The 19197-nt window shown below is 46.7% G+C and overlaps 1 protein-coding gene and 1 pseudogene across 1 annotated transcript; one reads left to right on the forward strand and one right to left on the reverse strand.

Moving 5' to 3' along the window:
* The first annotated feature begins 2336 nt into the window (after nt 1-2336).
* LOC110544710 (40-kDa huntingtin-associated protein-like) lies at nt 2337-4515 on the forward strand (annotated as a pseudogene).
* Nucleotides 4516-9690: 5175 nt separating this feature from the next.
* LOC110539400 (X-linked lymphocyte-regulated protein 5C-like) lies at nt 9691-17729 on the reverse strand. Its single transcript, XM_021626263.2, has 8 exons — nt 17605-17729; nt 17036-17105; nt 16109-16143; nt 14884-15004; nt 14037-14136; nt 12511-12609; nt 10174-10278; nt 9691-10080 (listed from the first exon to the last, which is right to left on the reverse strand). Exons 1-8 carry the CDS (start codon nt 17708-17710, stop codon nt 10006-10008), a joined length of 711 nt encoding a protein of 236 aa, XP_021481938.1. The 5' UTR covers nt 17711-17729; the 3' UTR covers nt 9691-10005.
* Nucleotides 17730-19197: the final 1468 nt, after the last annotated feature.

Raw genomic sequence — 19197 nt, forward strand, 5'->3', positions numbered from 1 at the left:
GAATCTGGTATTTTGCAAGGTCTGTACTATGATGCACCCTAGAATTGCTTCCCACTTCTGACAATCCCTTCATTTGTGCACTGCTGCATTCCTCTAAAATCTGGCATAGAGTAAATCATCACTTTTTGGGTATGTACCAATTCTGACTGAACAAACTTTCTATGGGCTCTTATTGAAGACACACTGCTGTCCAGGTGAATTAATTCCTGATTATGGAATTTCTGATTTGATTCAGTTTTAAACTGTAAAAGTTTATGACTGCAATAAATATCTCTGTGGACCTCCAGATGACTCATTAGGAGACAGATCTGAGGTAGAATTATAGCTTCAGATAGCCTTCACTCCAAATGACACCACAAATCATGATATATGCTATAAATATACACAAGCTGGTTTAAACTTCTCATGAACCCAAAATACAATGGGGCTACCTAGAAATGTCTAAATTAAGTACAAACCTTAATGTCAAAATATACAAACTGCTCTGTTGTAATTCCTTGTACCTTGTCAGCTTATGACATAAAACACTGTCGTTTTAAATTTACTTTGTTTCTTAGAATGAAAGACAGATAAGAATATTGTCCTGAACTCCCTATAAACTAAGACATAGCTGGAAAATGTGTAGCCAGGTCAGTCCTAATTGAAAAGACATATATTCTTGTAACTTTAGACCCTGTTAACCTTTAGGCTTTGTCAACCTTTGTCATTCAGAACTCACTATGAACTTATGTAACAGACACATAAATAAGAAATGCTTACTCTTTAAACATGTAACCTGTTGCATTTTAGAATTCATCTGTTTTCGTGATTTTGACTATGAGGTAAATCTTTTTTTCTGACATAAAGAGCTTTTGAATCAGAGGTATAAAACTATGACCACACAATAACCATTGGTGAAAGCCATTTGGGTGGAAGCCCTCTGAGGGTTGAAGATGGTTGGATTGAAGCCTGCTGGAATTCACTTCATCCCTGAGTTGTAAATATGTATAGAGATATGTTTGCATGTAAATATATCCATCTGTCTGTTTTCGTAATATATTAATTAGTGCATGCCAATTGTCTGTAAGGAGCTCCTTTTATATCATCCACTGAATGTGTATATGAATACGTATAGGACTATCTGTCTGATTGTTTGTCGATGTGTACATATGGGCTGATACTATGGAACCAGCAGCCTAAACTTGCACTTTCTGCAGAGGGGGGATGCCAGCTAAAATCAACATCTTCATCATATGTAAGCTTGTGAAACTTGTTAAAGCTGAAGTTAAAATATTTTACTTCATCCTTTTCTCTTTAGTATGTGTGTATGAGTGGTCATTGCTTACTTTTTCTCCTTTTCCCTTTTTTTTTTTTATCAATTCACAAATAAGTCTATTGATTCAGGACCTAACCATTAGCCTTATAAGCAGCCCAAAGTTTACTTTAGCCTGTACAGGACCTAATCTCAGATCAAAGACCCTCCTTTTACAACCCACTGAAGTTTTGGCTAGAAGCCTTTTTTGCAGCAGCCCCATGCAGAGAAAAAGGTAAAGGTGGTCAGTTTAAGTTTTTCTCCTTAGTAGCAGTGCAGCCAGTCCATAGTCCTAGACAAGAGATCCTGGGCTCCGTCACCTCTTTCTTCTTTCAGTCATGACTAGTTGCCTATGGCATCAGCTTGGTGACTCAAGAGATAAAGCAAATGGGGATTCTGCATCCTGTCCCAGATCCTGCACTTGAACCTTGCCAAAGCAGAGAGAGACTCTGACAGCAGACTTTGGCAATTATTGTTTTATTTATAATAGCTAGGTAATAGCTTAGATGCTCATCAACTGATGAGTGAGTAATGACAATGTGGTACTTTATACAATGAAATGTCATTCAGATATGATGAAACAGGAAATGATGACATTTTCACGTAAATGATCGAAGCTGGAAACAATTCTGAGTAAGGGAACACACAGACCTAGAAAGTTAAGCACTGAACTTTTGGTGTTGCGAAGATGCTAGCTTTGAATCTTTAGATATGTGTATTTAAATTGGAGTAGCAGTAAAATCAGGAAGTTTTTCAGGAAAAAATTTAGCAGGGAAAGACTTCAAAATGGGGGTATATTACACAAGTGGTATGAAGGGCAAAGTGTGCCAGCGCCTGTGCTGTCCTGCTGCCTATGGTTAGCTTCTGCAGTTGACCTCTTTGTGCCTGCACCTCAAGCTGGACCATCCTGCTCTCCTTGCTGCCCTGTGAAAAGAACTGACTGACATCCTCTGGGCACTGGGCCAGCCCACTGTCAGGGTCATTCACTTTCAGCATTCTGAGTAGCTACACGTGTCATCCTCCCCCGCCCACACACACACACATCATGCCACTGGCCGCGCTGCAGGTACTCGGTGAGGCAGCCTCCTTCCAGCTGCTGGATCAAGACTACACAGGCGCCCTGGTGCTCTTAACACATATGAACGACTGGCTTGGGAGCACAGCGGCCACCCTTTTCAGCACCCCAAGGTGCTGCTGCTGCCACTGCCACCACAAAGGCCTTTGCCTGGGCCCCAGCTTCCCCTGCTGGGACCCCAGCCAAGACCTGGCTCAGCCTTGACCCTGCCCCTCCCCCTGCTCCCTGACCACTCCCCAGGCTCTGCAGCACCTACTCCAGGCACAATGGGGACCTTAGCAGACATCCTTGTCAGATGTAAGTTGTCCTGTGGTGGTGGTGCTTCTGTAGTCACAGCCTTCCAAACTGCTGTTGGAGCACGCCCAGAGCTTAGAGAAGTACACCTGGAAGGCTTTGGACAGCCACAGCCAGGATAGCACCAGCCAGCTTTTGGAGGAGCTGTTTTTGCTATTGCAATCCCTAGTCATAGCTAACCACAAAAAGGACACTGAAGCCATCAGGAAGCTGCCGCTGCTGACTGCTGAGCAGAACCACCTCCTGCAGGAAACCATCTCCCCCGCTAGACAGGGATTCTTGTAAGTGTGAACCTAAGAGCCTTTCCCCTGGTACTAACTTGTTTTATCTTTGGGGACAAGTGATGAAAGATGTGTTCTTGCTTCTATATTTTTTTCTCTTATTTCTTTTGCCACAGTGGTAGTTTAGCACAGCGTGCCTTCCTGGTCCATCCATATAGCCTCAAATGAGGTAACTTCATCCTTAAGGCTGGACAAGATGATACTGTGCCATGCTGCTTTCTTTATGCATTGATCAGTTGCTAAATACTGTGTTGATTCATTTGTCCGGCCGTTTTACCTATAATTCTACTAAAAACAGGAGGACAGATGTTCCTTTGACATACCGGTTTCCTTTCATTTTAATCCTGCTACAGTTTCACATCATCAAGAAGTATTGACAAAAGATTACAAAAGTTTGTGTCTCTAAAATTAGGAGGATTTGGTCATAGCCTTCCTTGTAATACATTATCCCTTGATTTCCATATAAATTAGCCCAGCAGTCTGGGGAGGGGGAAAAGCAGCAGATGACATAAAATGTAATTGTCATAATCTATTGCTTTCTGGACCTGAGAACTATGTTGGTAGGCAGAACTGGCATGTTCTGTCACACATTCCAAATTTATTTTACCTTCTGCACACTCTGCTAGCCTGGGTTCTTCTTGATGAGGTGAGCAAAAACCTTTCTTCTGAGTAGCACATGTGATCTCTTGGTGTTCCTGCTTTTATTAGGAGGTAGCCGCAAGTTCCCATTACCCAGAAGTCTGGGGCAAGAGATTGCTAAAAGTCTTTGGAATAGGTCCTTTGTTTCCAAACCAGAGTTCTGATTGTGCTCATAATGAACTATAACACAGTTGCTCCTGTGCAATCAATGCAATCAAGATCTATCTTCCCAGCCAATACCTAGAGTCCCTTTCTACCTTTCAGCATCTTCAGAAATGAATTCCCTAAAGCTATAATTGTATTCCCTTAAATATTCTTGCTTTGGAGACTAGAGCTACTGAACTGTGTAACCCAGTGCAGCTGGGGCAAATAACAAAGAAACATTTCCAACTAAGTAATAAGTTATACAAGGCCAATTTTACTTTTCTCAGAAAGATGGATCCAGTAACTACAGAGAAAAATAAATATATTGTCATATATTGAAAACTGGTTTAAGGCACCTAGCATATCTGGCTGGAGAGCATTCCAATTTTCCTAAGTGCTTTTTCCCTTGTTGTCACCCTATCTAAGCCCGAGTTAGACCACCATCCTATAAAGCCAGCTGCTGCCTGGCCAATGGGGTATATGGTACAAAACCAATGAATTTCATGACTATAATGCCTTACTCTATTTCTTATTGCTAATAACATAATACCACCATTGGTTCTAGCTGTAAAGAAAGGTTTATCTTGGCTTATGCTTCAGCTCCAAGGTCTGCTGGTGGCTTTCTTGCTGTCAGCATCCCAAGGTGGTACATGACAGTGATGGCAAAAGACTGTGAGGTGCACATCACACTCCTGCCTCAGGAAGATTCAAGCAGCCTCGGTGAGGGCCAGCACTTCCCCACGTCCATGGAAGAGAGCCTGGTGGCAGTGCACCACAGCCACACAGCATAGGGCAAGCACTCCTGAGCACACAGCTCACAGGCCAGCTGCTCGAATTGTTCCCTAGCCTTGGCCACTTTCTGCTTCCACAAGAAGCAATTCTTAAGCGTTCTACACCTGTGGGTAGCTGGCTAAGAAGTCCCCATACTCAGAGCCTGGCCACAAGCCACCATCCATGGAGGACACCTAGCCTGTTGCCATGTTGACCAGCCGGTCATGCCCCCTAACTTCCAGTTGTGGGGGGCGGGGAGCTCTCATGAGCTCAACAACTGCTGGGCTGGCATTTTGTACCTGCTGGGAGCTAGCAACACCCAGGCCTTTGCTTCAGGATCCAGTTCACTCCTCTTCCAACTCTCCCGTTGCCATGGTGATATGCAAAGTGTAATGCTGGAGGCGGGGCCCAAGCAGCCACTTCAGCTTTTCAGGGAAGAAGGGCTGAGGACCCTGTGGCTACAGGCCCCTTCTGTAACAGTCTGCAGAGGCGGGTCCAGAGTCTGCCAAGTACACAAATAATGTCTATGGGGTGGGGTCTAGCCTTGGGATTCCAGCAGCCACCACAAACCTGAGACCTTCGTGGGCAAGCCAGAGCTGGCCCTGGCCTGGCCAGAGCCATTGCTAGCTTACAACGTCTTTATATCCATTGTCAAGGGAGCCTCCTGGCAGTTCGTGCTGACCATCTTAGAATGAATCACGACACAAACAAGCTTAATGGCCCTCTGTGACCCTAGTCCTCACATGCCACTGTTGTGCTTAGGTCTGCATCCTCAACTAAAGGCCACTTTTGCATGTGCCCCCTCCCCCGTGGTCTCCTATGAGAAGGCCAGCTTTCTGAAAAGCTGCCCAGGCTGACAATATGGTTCAGGGACAAGAGGTACCCTCCTGTGTACCCTCCTTGTCTTCTCCAGAGAAGGCATCCAGTGTTCCACTGTCATCCCTGCCTGACTTCCACACCTGCACACCAACACCACAGTGTCCCCATAAGTAGGCCAGCATCATCCTCTGCCCCCACTCCCAACTCATTCCAAAGGAAATGCTAGGGAATCCAGGCTGTAGGTCACTGGTACCCCACAACCCACCACCCTCCCCACCCCAGTTCCTCCAACTTGGCCCACCTTACCTTCATCTGCCACCTGCCACTCCCACCTCATGCCCAAAGAAAAGCTAGGGAAGCCAGCCTCTGGGTACCCAGCACCATTCCCATCCCCTGTGATCCTTCACCTAGGCCCACCTCACCCTCCTCCCCTACTGCTACCTTCACACCCACCCACCAACCCCTTCCCTATGGCCAAGGGAGGGAAAAGCCAGGGAACCAAGGTTTCTTGAACTAAAGCTTTAACAAGAGCACCACTGGGTGGAGGGGGGTAGTGAGGGACCAACTATGCAAGGCTGGACAGGATGGACTGATGATGTACCATGGGTAGACAGGGCAGGAGGCACACTGGTCAGCCACCCAGAGCTAGTCGGCGGCAGCATCTAATAGCTAGGTACAACTGCCATGAGCTGGGGCCACCTGGGAGATGGTGATGAACTGAAACAGTTCTCCCAGTAGTGTACTGTCATAGACTGTCACGACCAGCAGCTCCAGGGTGATGAGCCTCTGGGTGCCTTGGCGTTAGACCTCATTGCTTGCCAGCTCCAGCAGCCTGCAGGCCAGGAACTCCAGGATGGCGGTCAGGAAGATGGGCACCATTTCACTTAGTCCCTGGCAATGGCCACCCTCCTGAAGATGATGCTCCACCACACTCAGCTTAGCCATGGAGGTACGGGAGCGATGAGACAAAGACACTCGCCATTGCTCTGACTGGTCCTTGGCCTGCTGGGCTTGGCATAACTCCTCACAGGCTGGCTTGACTTCATCTGGCTGGACTCTGCTGGCCTGCTGGGCTCTGGGCCTAGATGCCTCCATTGTCAGTGCCCGATATCCATTCCCTTCTGTGCCTGGTTGTGTATCCTAGCCTGTGTATCCTAGACACCCCTCATGATCACAGCCCAGTCCGTCTCCCACTGATGATGTGTGTGTGCGCTCACTCTCACAAGTGTTTGTGTTCCTGCACAGCCCTTGCTAGGAGTGCTGTGCTCCCCTTGACAGCTTGGGATGCTCAAGGAGCCTTCTAAGAAATAAGACACAAGGGTAGCTGTGCAACTCAGTGCTGCTATGGAGAACCAACCCTTTCACAACTCTAGGCTTCTGAAGCACCCCAAACCTCATTCTCCTTTCCAGGTTAAAGGACAGTCATCATGGACACCAACGTGTCCATCATGGTGTGAGGCCTTTCCCTCTTCTCCTCTGGGACTGGGGTGGTCTGAGCTCCAACTACTGAAAGCTAAGTCTCCACCTTCTCTGCCACAGCCACACTGACTGCTCTCACTCTGCATCCTAGATCACTGTATCAGAAGTCTAGGTTGGGCCTCCTGCTCCTTGGTGTCCTCACATCATGGATCACGGAGGACTCCCTTTCAGGATACAATCCTATACCTTCTCCTACACTTTCCAAGCAGTACCTTCTCAGCCTCTGACTCCACCCCCATGCTGGCTCCTAACCCACCACCGACCTTGTCGTCTCTCTGTTGTGGACATTTTTGTTTATGATATGTAAACAAGTTTTTGTTAAAATCCCAACTGAGGGATTTTGGGTTGTTCACATATGTCAATTGTCTCAGGCACAGCATGGTCTTTGCCAGGTGGAATTAGTTGAATTCTGAGGACCTTGAGGGTTATAAATATGATATCCCTGAGGAAGAAGGCATGGTTGCTTGGAGGAGATGTAGTACTGCTTGCTGCTCTTGTTGGCTTGCTGGCTACCTAGACATCTGGATTTCCTGATGACTGATATTGGTATTGCCCCCAAAGGAATCCTAGGACCCTACCCAGCAGGAAGAAGTAAAGTGGGCCATGTCCCCTTTCCCTTACAACTTTCTTTATCCCCTGCCTGGAGATAGGGAGTTGGAAGGAAGGTATATGCTTTACGGAACCCCCAAATAAAGTAGCATTTGAAAAACCAGCACCTACATGGAAAATACCACAGCCCCACTACAAGATCAGGTTATCTTAGTTTTAAGTATTAGGTGATGGCACCACATTTTGGGGGAGGGACAAGGAGCATGTGTTTAATGGGTAGGGGCACGGTGGAAGCACCTTAGAAGCCTAGAGTTGTGAAGGGGTTGGTTCTCCATAGCGCCACTGAGTCTTATTTCCTACAAGGCTACTTGAGTGGCCCAAGGTGTCGAGGGGAGCAGAGTGCTCCTAGTGAGTGCTGTGGAGGAGACCACACATCATCAATGGGATAGGGACTGGGCTACAACCATGAGGGTTGTCTAGGATATGCAGCCAGTTGCAGAAGGGAATGGATGTTGGGCACTGACTGGCACTGGAGGTGTCTAGGCCCAGAGCCCAGCAGGCCAGTGGGGTGTAGCCAGATGGAATCAAGCCGACCTGTGAGGAGTCATTTTGCACCCAGCACACCCAGGACCATGCTTGCTTCCCTGGCTCCCCGACCCCACCTTTGGCCATGGGAAGTGGTTTGGAGTGGGTGGAAGGGTGGCAGTAGAGGAATGTGAGATGGGTCTAGTTGAAGGAACACAGGGTGGGAGTGGTGCTAGGTGATCACCAGCTTTTCCTTTGGGCATGAGGTGGGAGTGGGGGCAGAAGGTGAGGCTGGCCTAGTTGCAGGAACACAGTGGTGTTGGTGTTCCTGCTCTGGAGAAGCAGAAGAGGGTACACATGATGCACCTCTTGTTCCTGAACCAATCTGGGCCAGCCTGCCTGCCCTGACTGAGCTTTTTATGAGGCTTAAACTCTACCCCACTTACTGGTTTTGTTCGCTTTGAGGGAGGGGGGGTGTACACTGCTCTGACACCTGGCTTACCCTGTTCCTCCATTTATGTCTGTCTAGGCCCCATGCTTATCATAGATGGTTCGAAGCTGGTTTCACCCCCACAGGCTCATTGGCATAGAGAGCTGATGGGCAGACAGAACCTGCAACACCCTGCTAGTGCCTGGAGCTGTGTGCTCCGGATAAGAAGGTCATAGCTACTGCCTACTTCTTAGTTCAAACAGCAGCAGTTGCATGTGCCTTTGCTGTGCATGGCCACCCCTCCCAACTTCAGCTTGAGACCACAGCTGTGAGTAGCTCTGCCCTGTCCCATCAGTCTCAGCACTGACACCACCTCTTCCAACTTCCCAGTTCCCAATGATCTCACCATACTGCCATGCCCTCCCCTGCCAAAAAGTGGAGATGAATGCTTTCATAGGACCATCCAAGTAAGGGAGATATATAAAATAGACAGCATAGTTTGACATCTAATGAAAGTTTTAAAAAAAGACATACATACTTGAAGGCTCTCTTTATACTTGAAGCTTATAAAAATGAAGAAGAGAAGGATGGTTCATAGGAAAATGGGGAGTATGAAAATCACTCTTCTGAGGCGGGTTCTCCTTTTAACAGTATGTTATAAAAATATGAAAATGGAATTATTACAAGTAAATTATGAGACAACTTCAAATGGACTCAAGAAAGATTTTAAAGGCTTTGGGAAAAAGCAGTGGAAAAGAAACAATACATATTTTTGGTTGTTTGTTTTTGTTTTCAAGACAGGGTTTCTCTGTGTAGCCCTGGCTGTCCTGGAATCACTTTGTAAACCAGGCTGGCCTTGAACTCACAGAGCTCTGCCTACCTCTGCCTCCGAGAGTGCTGGGATTAAAGGTGTGCACCTCTGCACCTGGCTGAAATAAATTTTAATTCAGAGTTCAAAGCACATGTGTACATTTTCACATCCAAGCTGAGTAATAAATATGAATAAAACACTATAAAAATACTCCTATAAACACCCACCCAAAACACTGTGACCATAAATTCTTATGCAGATACGCATCTATAAAACGTTTACAACCAAAGGTAAGAGCAGATGTCTTTCAACCACCGTCGAGCACAGCAGTGAGATGAGTCAAGATGTCTCTGGGAAATGCCACAGCCCCACTACCAGCTCAAACCCAACATGTTAGAACCTGACTCTGCTGTGGAAATCGTGTTAACAGTTTAACACATCTGAGCACACACACAGGAGTTGTGTTCAGCAAGTCTGAGTGAGCATGCTGAGTTGGTTTACCTGTAAAGACCTGTTTGCAATGGAACTGCCTCTGTGACCTAAGGAGTAAATGAAAATATGCACAGAAATACAGATCCCATCTTTATTTACTTCTTCCTGGACTAAGTAAGGTAACATCGCTTCTGGGAAGTGACAGAGAACCAAAGAAGCCAACCATACAAATCAAATGACATCTGCTTCCAAATATAAAATGCCACGGCTAGGGAGAATATGTCTTCCTTGCTGTTGTGAAGGTTCCACACTTAACTGTTGCTACTCACAGAACTGCTGGGGTTCACTTAATGGTTGACAGAATCCATCTTATTCGTAACAAACAAAGTAAAGAGAAGGGAGCACTGACTACTACTAACATCCTCTTAGCAAGGCTAATGCTCCCTGCGCATCCTACAGTGAGCTTCAGATGGTTTCTTCAGAGCTGTCAAGGACCAGGGACTGAAAGTATGTTTCAACAACGGACACATCTTGCTCTTGCTGTTTAAAAATGGAGATTTAGAGAATCATTATTACATCTCTGCCAACAGGAATCCAGCCCGAGACACACAGTGTTACAGACCCATGACTTACGGTTTTCATGATAACTCTGTCCTGAGCCTTGGAGATTTCCTTTTCCACTTCACTATAGTGACCGCCAATAAAAGTTTTGTGATGTTCACGCAAGTTCTTGGCTTTCTGAAACAAAAACCTCTATCTGAGCCCGAAGACATTCCAACTTGACTCCTCATCTCACTTAATTTTAAAAGCACTGGCTATGCATATCTAAAGGATGCTTTCAATAATTAAAAAAATAAGAACAGTGGTGACTTGATGTGTACCTATATGGCCACTCCACAAAACAGTTCAGGTGCCACAACTGAAGGCAGAATCGTTGTGGGATCATAACAGCTAAGGCACTTATCTCAGAAAACTAGGTGGGAGAGGTTTCCCAGGGAAAGGGGCCATTCATTCACTGTGTCCACAGAAACGTTATTTTCACAGAGAAGACACAGTATGCAATCGCATGACCTTTCAGGCTAAGAAAAGCTGGAGTGAGGACTCAATCTCCTCTCATCTCTAAAGAACACTGAAGTGGTGGATCTAGAGGAGAAAGAACTGGGTCACCTCTGTCCAGAACTTGCAAAATGCCTGCTTGTCCGTACTCTGCCCTACTCCTAGGGCCACAGAGGAGCTTAGGGACAGGTGGCATGCATGCTGGCTGAAAACAGGTATGGAAGAGGACCTTGCTGGGCACTCAGCTGAAAAGGACAGAAATGGTGACTTGCAGTGGTGAAAACATAAGATTTCCTTAGTGAAGATCTGGTGCAGGGAGCTCTCTGGGCAAATAGCAGAAGCAAAGCAGCATGGACAAGGGACAGGAGTCACTTCAGGGGAACCTGGTGCACTGGGAGGCAGGAAGACACACAGAAGCAGCCAGTGAAGCCTTGGGGGAGAGGCAGGATGTTTGCAGAGGACACACAGGAAGCAGGGAGAATTAAGAAGGAAGGCCACTGGAAAATACTGAAGAGTTTGGAAAGGCCCTGTTTTCAGGATAACATTCCCTCAGAGCCTAGGACTAGCAAAGGAGAAAGGTTGAGTGAAGAAACAGAGGGAGATCAAGAGAATGAGAGAGGCAGAAGAGCACAGGACAGAAAGGCAAGGACCACCTGGGAGGCCAGAGATGCCCAGTCAAAAGGCTCTCTCTGTGGTGCTGCTCACACAGTGCACTCACAGGCAGAAGCAAGCCTTTCTGGTGGGTTCCCAAGCAGTATTCAGCTGCATTGGGGCCACACTTTCTTAGACTCTTACTAAAGGACTGGATGTGTGTGTAGGGGGCTCTCAAGGTCTTGAAAAGCTTTACTGTGTATGCGGGTGTGTGCGTAAAGGTGTTTGTGTATGTGTACTTGTGTGTGGAGGCTGGAGATCATAAAAATCTGAAAGTAATTACCTCCATGTGTACATGTTTGCAAATATGTTTGTTCTCAGGTGTGTGTACGCCTTCCAGGACTGCTCACCACATTACTTTTGGGGGCAGGGTCTCTCATTAAGCCTGGGGCTTGCCAATTTGGCTCCACTGGTCATTCCACAAGGCCCAAGGATCCCTGTCTCTACCCTCAGGACTCTGGGATTATAAGCACATGGGTGCTAGAGATATTCACTTCATTACTAACTGGGGTATACTGATTCTTGCTCAACAAAACAGACCTAGCTTCTCACTAGCATCCTGAAAAAAATTAGTTTGCTGGGACACACCAAACAATTTTGTGAAGGTGTCAGAATCAGATCTTGAAGAGAGATGTTCCATAGTATATTTTAGCAAGAGCATCAAAAAGAATTGCCTCTGAAGGGTGGCTTTGACTCCTGGATATATAGATGGGTGCCAAGGTAACTTAAGACCCGGAACTACAGCCAGGGTGCAATTGCAAGCAGGCAGGTCTTGATTGACCCAAAGACGGTTAATCTACCAGCTTTCTGATTGCCCACATCTAATACTGGAAAACTACAAAACACTCAACAAGAAAGAAAATAAAAGCTGTCCTTTCCTATTGCTTATTTCATGGACCCATCCAATAAAAAGGAGCCAAAGAAAACCAAAACGAGATCCCCAGATGTCTTTAACCACTTAAATATCAAAGCGTCACCAGAGGTCAATAACACACTGCAATGCAGAGTGTGCTCCTTCCAAAGCAGATTTCCAGCCAGCAGCTCCTGTGCTAGAACACCCTCTCCAAAAGGTCATCAGCTTCCCGGTATAAACAAACCCTAGTGTTTCTCCTGTGCGGGCAAAATATTCCCCAGAGAATGTGATCACCAATTTCAAAGTTAATTACTTTCCCCACAAATTGAAAAAGGGCCAGTCTGTCTTCTGCTTTTACAGATACATGGTATGAAACAAGGGTGTGTTTTAAGAAGTGCAATCTATCAGACCTTCAAAACTGTGTCACACATATCTTTAGCATTCTCAAGCTTGACTTCATGATCTGAAATAGCTTCCTCTAAAATCTTCATTTGCTGCTTGGTTATAAGCTGAAATAGAGGAAATGAATGACAAAGTGTCAGTAAAACTGAACATCCAACCCAGCTGCTTACAGGAATTGCTTCCCGTATTGTTTCATGTTCTGCCAACTCATGATCAAGTCTGAAGACAACGTGACCTTCAGTACCAAAAACAACATAACAATGTCTGACCTGTCACAAAGTAAGATAGTCTGTCAAGCCCGTGCAACACTCCCATGAAACAGTTAGTCATTTCAAAATTAACATGGGATCCATCTAATCTGTGGATTCCCACCTCACCAAAATAAGTATAAAATGTTCCTTTGTGGCCCAGTTCTCACTAAGTATTAACTTTTTTTTTTTCTTTTTTTTTTCTTTTTTTTTTTTTTTTGTCATACTCAACAAGCACGTAGGTTAGCTTCTAAGGAAACCCTTCTTTCCATAGAAGTCCTGACCTAAGCCTTTCTCATTAATCAGTCATTCCCACACTGTGACACTCCATCAACTACATTATCAACCAAACAAGAATGTCAGGGAAGACAGCAACCATATACTGGCTCCTGCTGTCCAGCATTCCATAGCAACATGTAAAAAAGTGAAGCCATCCAACACACAAGTCTAGAAGGTAAGGGATTCTCCACAGGTCTGCTTTCCCTCCTAGGAAACTGAGGCACAAAGGTAAACTATTTTCCTGAGTTAGCATAACTGCAAGTAACTGGACCACAACTGCCTTACAATCGATGACATGCCAGAAGCCATACTTCAAACCACTGGACTGGACAGGTCCTTCATGTCCCGCAGTACTCAAGCCTCTGCTTCCCCACCTTTGGAAATCAGAATCTTCAGGAGGGCAGCTCCATCCTCTAGCAGGAAGAATAAGGCCCCAAAGACCACACTATTGAGAGTCCAGTACCTGTTCCCCAAACCTCATTCTCCTTTCCAGGTTAAAGGCTAGTCAGTCATCATGCATCCATAGTGGTGTGAGGCCTTTCCCTCTTCTCCTCTTGGACTGCGTTGGTCTGAACTCCAACCACTGAAAGCTAAGTCTCCACCTGCTCTGCCACAGCCACACTGACTGCTCCCATGCTGCATCCTTGATCACTGTGTCAGAAGGCTAGATTAGCCCTTCTGCTCCTTGGTGTCCTCACACCATGGATCATGAAGAGCTCCATCTCAGGATACAATCCCATACCTTCGCCTACACTTTCCAGGCAGTGCCTGCTCAGTCTCTGACTCCACCCCCATGCTGGCTCCTAACCCATCACTGACCTTGTCACCTCTCCACAGAAAAAGAAGCAAGTCAGGGAGAGAGGCAGTGTGGCCAGTCTCTCCTCAACACATCCACCACCCTCCTTATCTCCCTAAGTGTGTCCTGTTTCTCCCTGTATGCTTCACTGAAGCCCTGCAACTTTGGAAATAAAAGCAGCACATCCATTCCAAGATAAAGCTACACTCACAGTGAGGCTTTCTTCTTGTTCCCTTGCTTTCTCCACTTCCTCCAGCCACTGCTGGTACAGGGGCCAAAACATCTTGGAGTAGAGTGAGTGAAGTTTCTTCCTGTAAACACAGTACCAATTACTGAGCATGCTCACAACAAGTGAGGGTAAGGCAACAACACACCTTCATCATTTGGAAACAAGAGCTAGGAGCAAGACAGGGGTGGGGGAAAGATGCATTAAACTGACTCATGAGAGGCAGAGATGTGACTCACTCCAGAAGGATTTTGTCTTAAGCCATTACAGAAGACATCATTTCACCTGTCTTCCCTCTTGAACACAGAGGATGCTCTGATGCATACGTTTCCCAAGGTTGCATTTCTGGCTTGAAATTAGACTCCTCTTTCCTTCCCCTTATGGAGTAACCTATAGAGTCTGAAAGCCTAAGTCCTGGTTCTGAAGGTAAAATTCCCTTCGTTATAGGGGAAGCACATTAAGATTGCACAGAACCCTTTCCCCACGTGTGCATGACTTACAAAAGAAAGCTCCAGGGGTATCTCCTGATAGGTAAAGTTTTGTAGACCACAGAAGACTGGCCTGCCTTACAGGAAGTTAAATGTATTGTTATCTGAGAGGGGAGAAACTGTTCTCTTGTCAGTCTTGCAGCTGACACATCTCAGTTCCAGAGAAGGAGGGCCGGGTTACACTGGTCATGAATAGGACCAGGTCATGAGGAAAAAACATGCAGTGCTTCACAGATGTCCTTGGCTGTTCCACTCTGTGCATGATCACGGTGGCAGGCAGGAGGGACTTGGGAAGGAAGAGTAAAGGCTGTAAATGTCTCCTTTACAGAAGGTCATTACTTTACCTTGACTCCTGCTGGGTTTTGAAAATATTCTGCAGGTTTTCACTCAGGCTTCTGAAAGAGGCATTTATATTCTTTTCAAACTGCTTCCTCTCTGTCTCCAGGATCCGGGTAATGTAATCACCTATAAGAGAAAGGAAATAGTATTACTTTAAATCCAAGATCCAGAGGAAGAAGCACTTTTTCATCTGGGACACATTATCCTACATGATAATACAAACAACTATAGATTTGCTGTTAATTTGCTCTTCGTTTTTGTTGGTGGTGGTGGTGTGTGTGTGTTTATTTTGACAGGGTCTTTTGTAGCCCAAGCTTGTCACAAACTTGACAGGTAAGTGAGGCCAACCTAAAGTCCCTGATTCTCCTGCCTCCACTTCCTAAGTACTAGGAATATAGGAGTGGGGCATCCTGCTTGACTGAAGACTTTTCCGTACACTTCAAAGAATTTTCCGAACACTTCAAAACCCAAGCAGTTCCTCTGCATTAGAAAGAGCAATGCTGTCAGACATCATTGCTTGTACAGAATGACTATAAATACTGGCTAAGAACTGACAAGGCCTCTCTACTAATGAGGTCTTAGGATCACCTATACACAGGAATTAAGAGCTGAAAGAAAAGTGCCTCAGTTTGAGGAGCATGAGGCACACTGACTCGGTTACCATGGAGGACAGAAAACAAGCTAGTGTGGCACACATTATGTTTGTATGCTATCACACTTTTCTTCCTGGTCCACAGTGTGCTGCTTTCAGCGTTTCCTGACAGGCTCAGAAATGTGCACAGACTAAAGGCTGTTTTTCCTACCCTCCTCTGGCAGGGGTTCCTGGGGGAGAGCAACTCTGGAAAGCCAGAAAAATGACTTAATTCAGAACTGGAAAAAACAGCTGTTGAAATGCAAAGTACCACTTGTGCAGTAAGTTAAAAGGCAGAGATTTATCTGCTGGTCCATCATGCCTAGTAGCACTCAACTCTTCAGCAGTGCAGGAAACAGGAAGCTCTCTCTCCACCACCTAGGTGACACCTACAACATTCCCCCTGCTCACAGCAGCTACTTCAAAGTTATGTGAAAGGTAGCCCCTGAAAGCCAAATGACACTTTACCCTTCCAAAACATCCTGTGGGCGACAGAACTGTTGCAGAGTCCTGTTGGCTCTCTGTGACCACATTCTCACCATGCAAAGGTTGCAGTTGGAACGAAAGCCCTGGGTCTACCAAGATTTGTTCAAACATACCTTTGAAGTCTTGCGCCCTCTTCTCAACAGGCTCCCTGTTAAAAAAATGCACACAGAACCATTAACTGAAGACAAACACCCTAAGTTTGCTTTGAAGTAAAGGGGAAGCATGCTGCTGTGCTGAGACTAGAGCTTATGTGGGGCAAAGTCAGATTTCCCCCTTTGGGTCACTGCTTTTATTCCTTTGTTCACACTGTCATAGCGAACCAACAAGTTCAGTGCAGATGCATAAGGGCAAAATGGCTAAGAGTTACTTACTGGAGCATGGGTGACTGAAAGTCAGCTGTACCCCCAAGAGCCCCAGCCTAGCCTGGGTATTGAACAACTCATGAAAACTGCATTCCAGGTATTCCCTGCCCATTGCAGGCAGCTCCATGGAAGTAGATCCTCTCCTCAAGCAGTAGCTTTGTGTCGTGGTGTGGCAGGTGGGGGTTTTTATACTGAATGTTTACTGGAATCCATTCACTATATGGCAGCATCGTGTTTCATAAAGCTGTACTCATCCATGTGTCTGGCCCTCCAGCCATACTCACTCTCATCCTTCCTCAATACCCTCCTGACATCTGTCCTATGTCACCCAGACAGTGTCTCTTCAAATTTCATACCATGGGACCATGTTCAACCTCCAGTCTGCCTCTAACCCCTGCACCCCCAGACCTTCCCCTCAACTGGGTATTGCCTGCCTCTGCCCAGTCTCCCCTATTAGTTCCAGTTCTATCATTTTTATGGCCCTATCTATAATCTAGGATGCTCAAGTGAGAGAAGGCAGAAGACAGGAGTTTCTTTGATACTGGCTTACTTCGCTTAATATCACGCTCTCCACTTAGATCCCTTTTTCAGGAAAGGGCAAATTTTCTTTGTATGCCTGCATATGACCTCAACTGAAACTACCTCACTCAACAGGCCAACATTCCTTTAAGACATCACCTGGTCTCTTGCACATCTGATCCCAATGAACAGCTGCTCAGCTCTCTGGTGTCAACTGCTGGATTGTCTGCTGCATTGAGAAGAAATAAACCTTTGCAAATGAAATATGCGGCTCTCTTCACCACACATGAGAAACAGCTTCACTCTAGGGGTGGTTGAGCCCATGGCCAGCAAAGGTTTTAAAGCAGTCTTCCAGGAACTCATGCCCCCACCGATAGCCCCTAGATACAGGTGAAACTCAGCTGAGTCAGAGCCTAGTGACATCTGATATCGGGGTACATGTATTTGTACAAGCCTCACAAAGGAAATTCCCTGTGACCCATGGGGTTCTTGAGAGATATTTTGGCCAGGACCAAAGGCTCTGTGAGCCTCGAATTTCTGCCATGGGGTAAGAATGTCAGGTGGGGACTGAAGCACAGAACATGCTTGAGTACCAGTGGCCAGTGTCAGACTACCCCCATGTTCCTTACCCCGCCCCCACCCCAATGGCCCAGAGCTCCACATGCCAAAGGGTAGTAGAATGTCCCCTCCATTGGGTCCAGCCCTACATGCCCTATATCAGTTGTTACCAGGGGCGACTGCATCAGGGTTCTGAAAGTCATCTGATAGGAGAGTCCTATCTGCCCTTGGGCGCTTGGCACTTCTCTTCACAGCCTTCTGATCCTGGGCTGACATGGCTGGGGCTTTCCTGGGCCACGCAGGACTCCTGAAATGTTGGCATGCACAGACAATAAAGACACTGAGAAGAACTTCATGACTGCAACGGAAACGGGGACCAGGACTTCATGTGCCATGTGCCCTGGCATTTGTGCTGGAGCAAAGAGGAGACAGGAAGGTGACATCAATAGCCCGCCAGGTCCAATCACATTCTGTCCCACCCTCTGGCTGAATGCAGAACTCTCTACAACCAAGTAGCCCTCATCTCAGCCTTTCCTCCTGATTTGTTGTCCCCAAGATAGGACAAGCTTGGTTTAGCCCCCACACCAAGTGACCAATGGCCAATGAGGTCACTGGAGCTATATCTGGGCATTTAGTGTTTGAGCCCTGCTGCAGTCAGGTGAAATCCCTACACACTCTCAGTCCAGATACTTCACAAGCAACTCAGGGACCCACCGGTGCAGGGGAGACCCAAAGAATACACCAGAGCCAAATGTAGAGGTTCCCTAATGCACTCACTCCAAACGAAAAGCAGCCTGTAGAAGGCACGAGGTCTTTGTACTCACAGACAAGCACCACAGAAGCCAGGGCTGTGAAGTGATGTGTATACCTGTTTTCCACTGAGAGGCCTGGGAGTGGTGGTTGTTAATAGCCTGGTTATCTGTGCCACTTGTAGGGCCAGGCCAGGCCCGAATCTCCAAGACTATTAAGTTTTTCTCAGACTCTTCCTCCCTAGACCTCCATCCTTAAGTTTGTTTCTCAGTCAACAGAACCCTTCCTTAGGGGAGATGCCAAAATCTCCTATAGGGGGCACTGCCTGTATGATAAAACCGCACCAGATCTTAGGCCTCTAAGCCATAGGAGCTCTCTTCGTGGCAGAGGTCACACGTAACATTGCAAAGGACTGTCTACGTGGTTAGGCCTGGATCTTCCTTCTGCACAGGGAACTATGTTACCAGGGACTTTCCCCCCAAAGAGTACCACACTTAACAATGTCTAAAATAAACCCAGGGTCAAACTCTAGAAGCTTGAACCAGCACCTGCTAGTTAAGGCATGTTGGAAAGGATTTCCTTCTTGCCTCTCAAGGATGGTTACTCTGCCTGCCATGGCATTTGTAGGGAGTCCCGTGATTGTCCACACCTCTCTGTGGGGAACTGAAGCCCCCCCACCCAGGATCCTGCTGTTTCCACCTGGACCTCACCTCACAGGACAAGCTTTGCTCTACCATGCACAACGCGACTCTCATCTCCCCACACTCTGACTTCACCAAAGCATCCTTTAGCAACCACCCACCCACCAGGACAGTCCTATTTCAACACCCTCCCCTCTTTAGAAGAAGGTAATTTCCTCTGCCACTGCATACCTCCAGCAGTGTGCTTTCTGAGAGGCTGGAACAGCACCTATGAATGAGAAAGGGCCCAGCAAGTGGGCCCAGCTGGTGGACTCACACAAGCAGGGTGCTTGGCATGTGTGGAAGGTGCTAGAGGCTAGGCATGGGTACCCA

The sequence above is a fragment of the Meriones unguiculatus genome, chromosome X (genome assembly GCF_030254825.1).
Source record: "Meriones unguiculatus strain TT.TT164.6M chromosome X, Bangor_MerUng_6.1, whole genome shotgun sequence".
Taxonomy (NCBI): domain Eukaryota; kingdom Metazoa; phylum Chordata; class Mammalia; order Rodentia; family Muridae; genus Meriones; species Meriones unguiculatus.

Excerpts from the sequence above, each read along its gene's own strand:
- LOC110539400 (XM_021626263.2), bottom strand. The coding sequence starts at position 17,710 with ATGTCAGCCCAGGATCAGAAGGCTGTGAAGAGAAGTGCCAAGCGCCCA. Across the intron at positions 16,144-17,035 it reads TCAGATGTGCAAGAGACCAG|GGAGCCTGTTGAGAAGAGGG; the intron begins GTGATGTCTTAA and ends TTTTTTTAACAG. Across the intron at positions 15,005-16,108 it reads GAGGGCGCAAGACTTCAAAG|GTGATTACATTACCCGGATC; the intron begins GTATGTTTGAAC and ends TTTCTCTTATAG.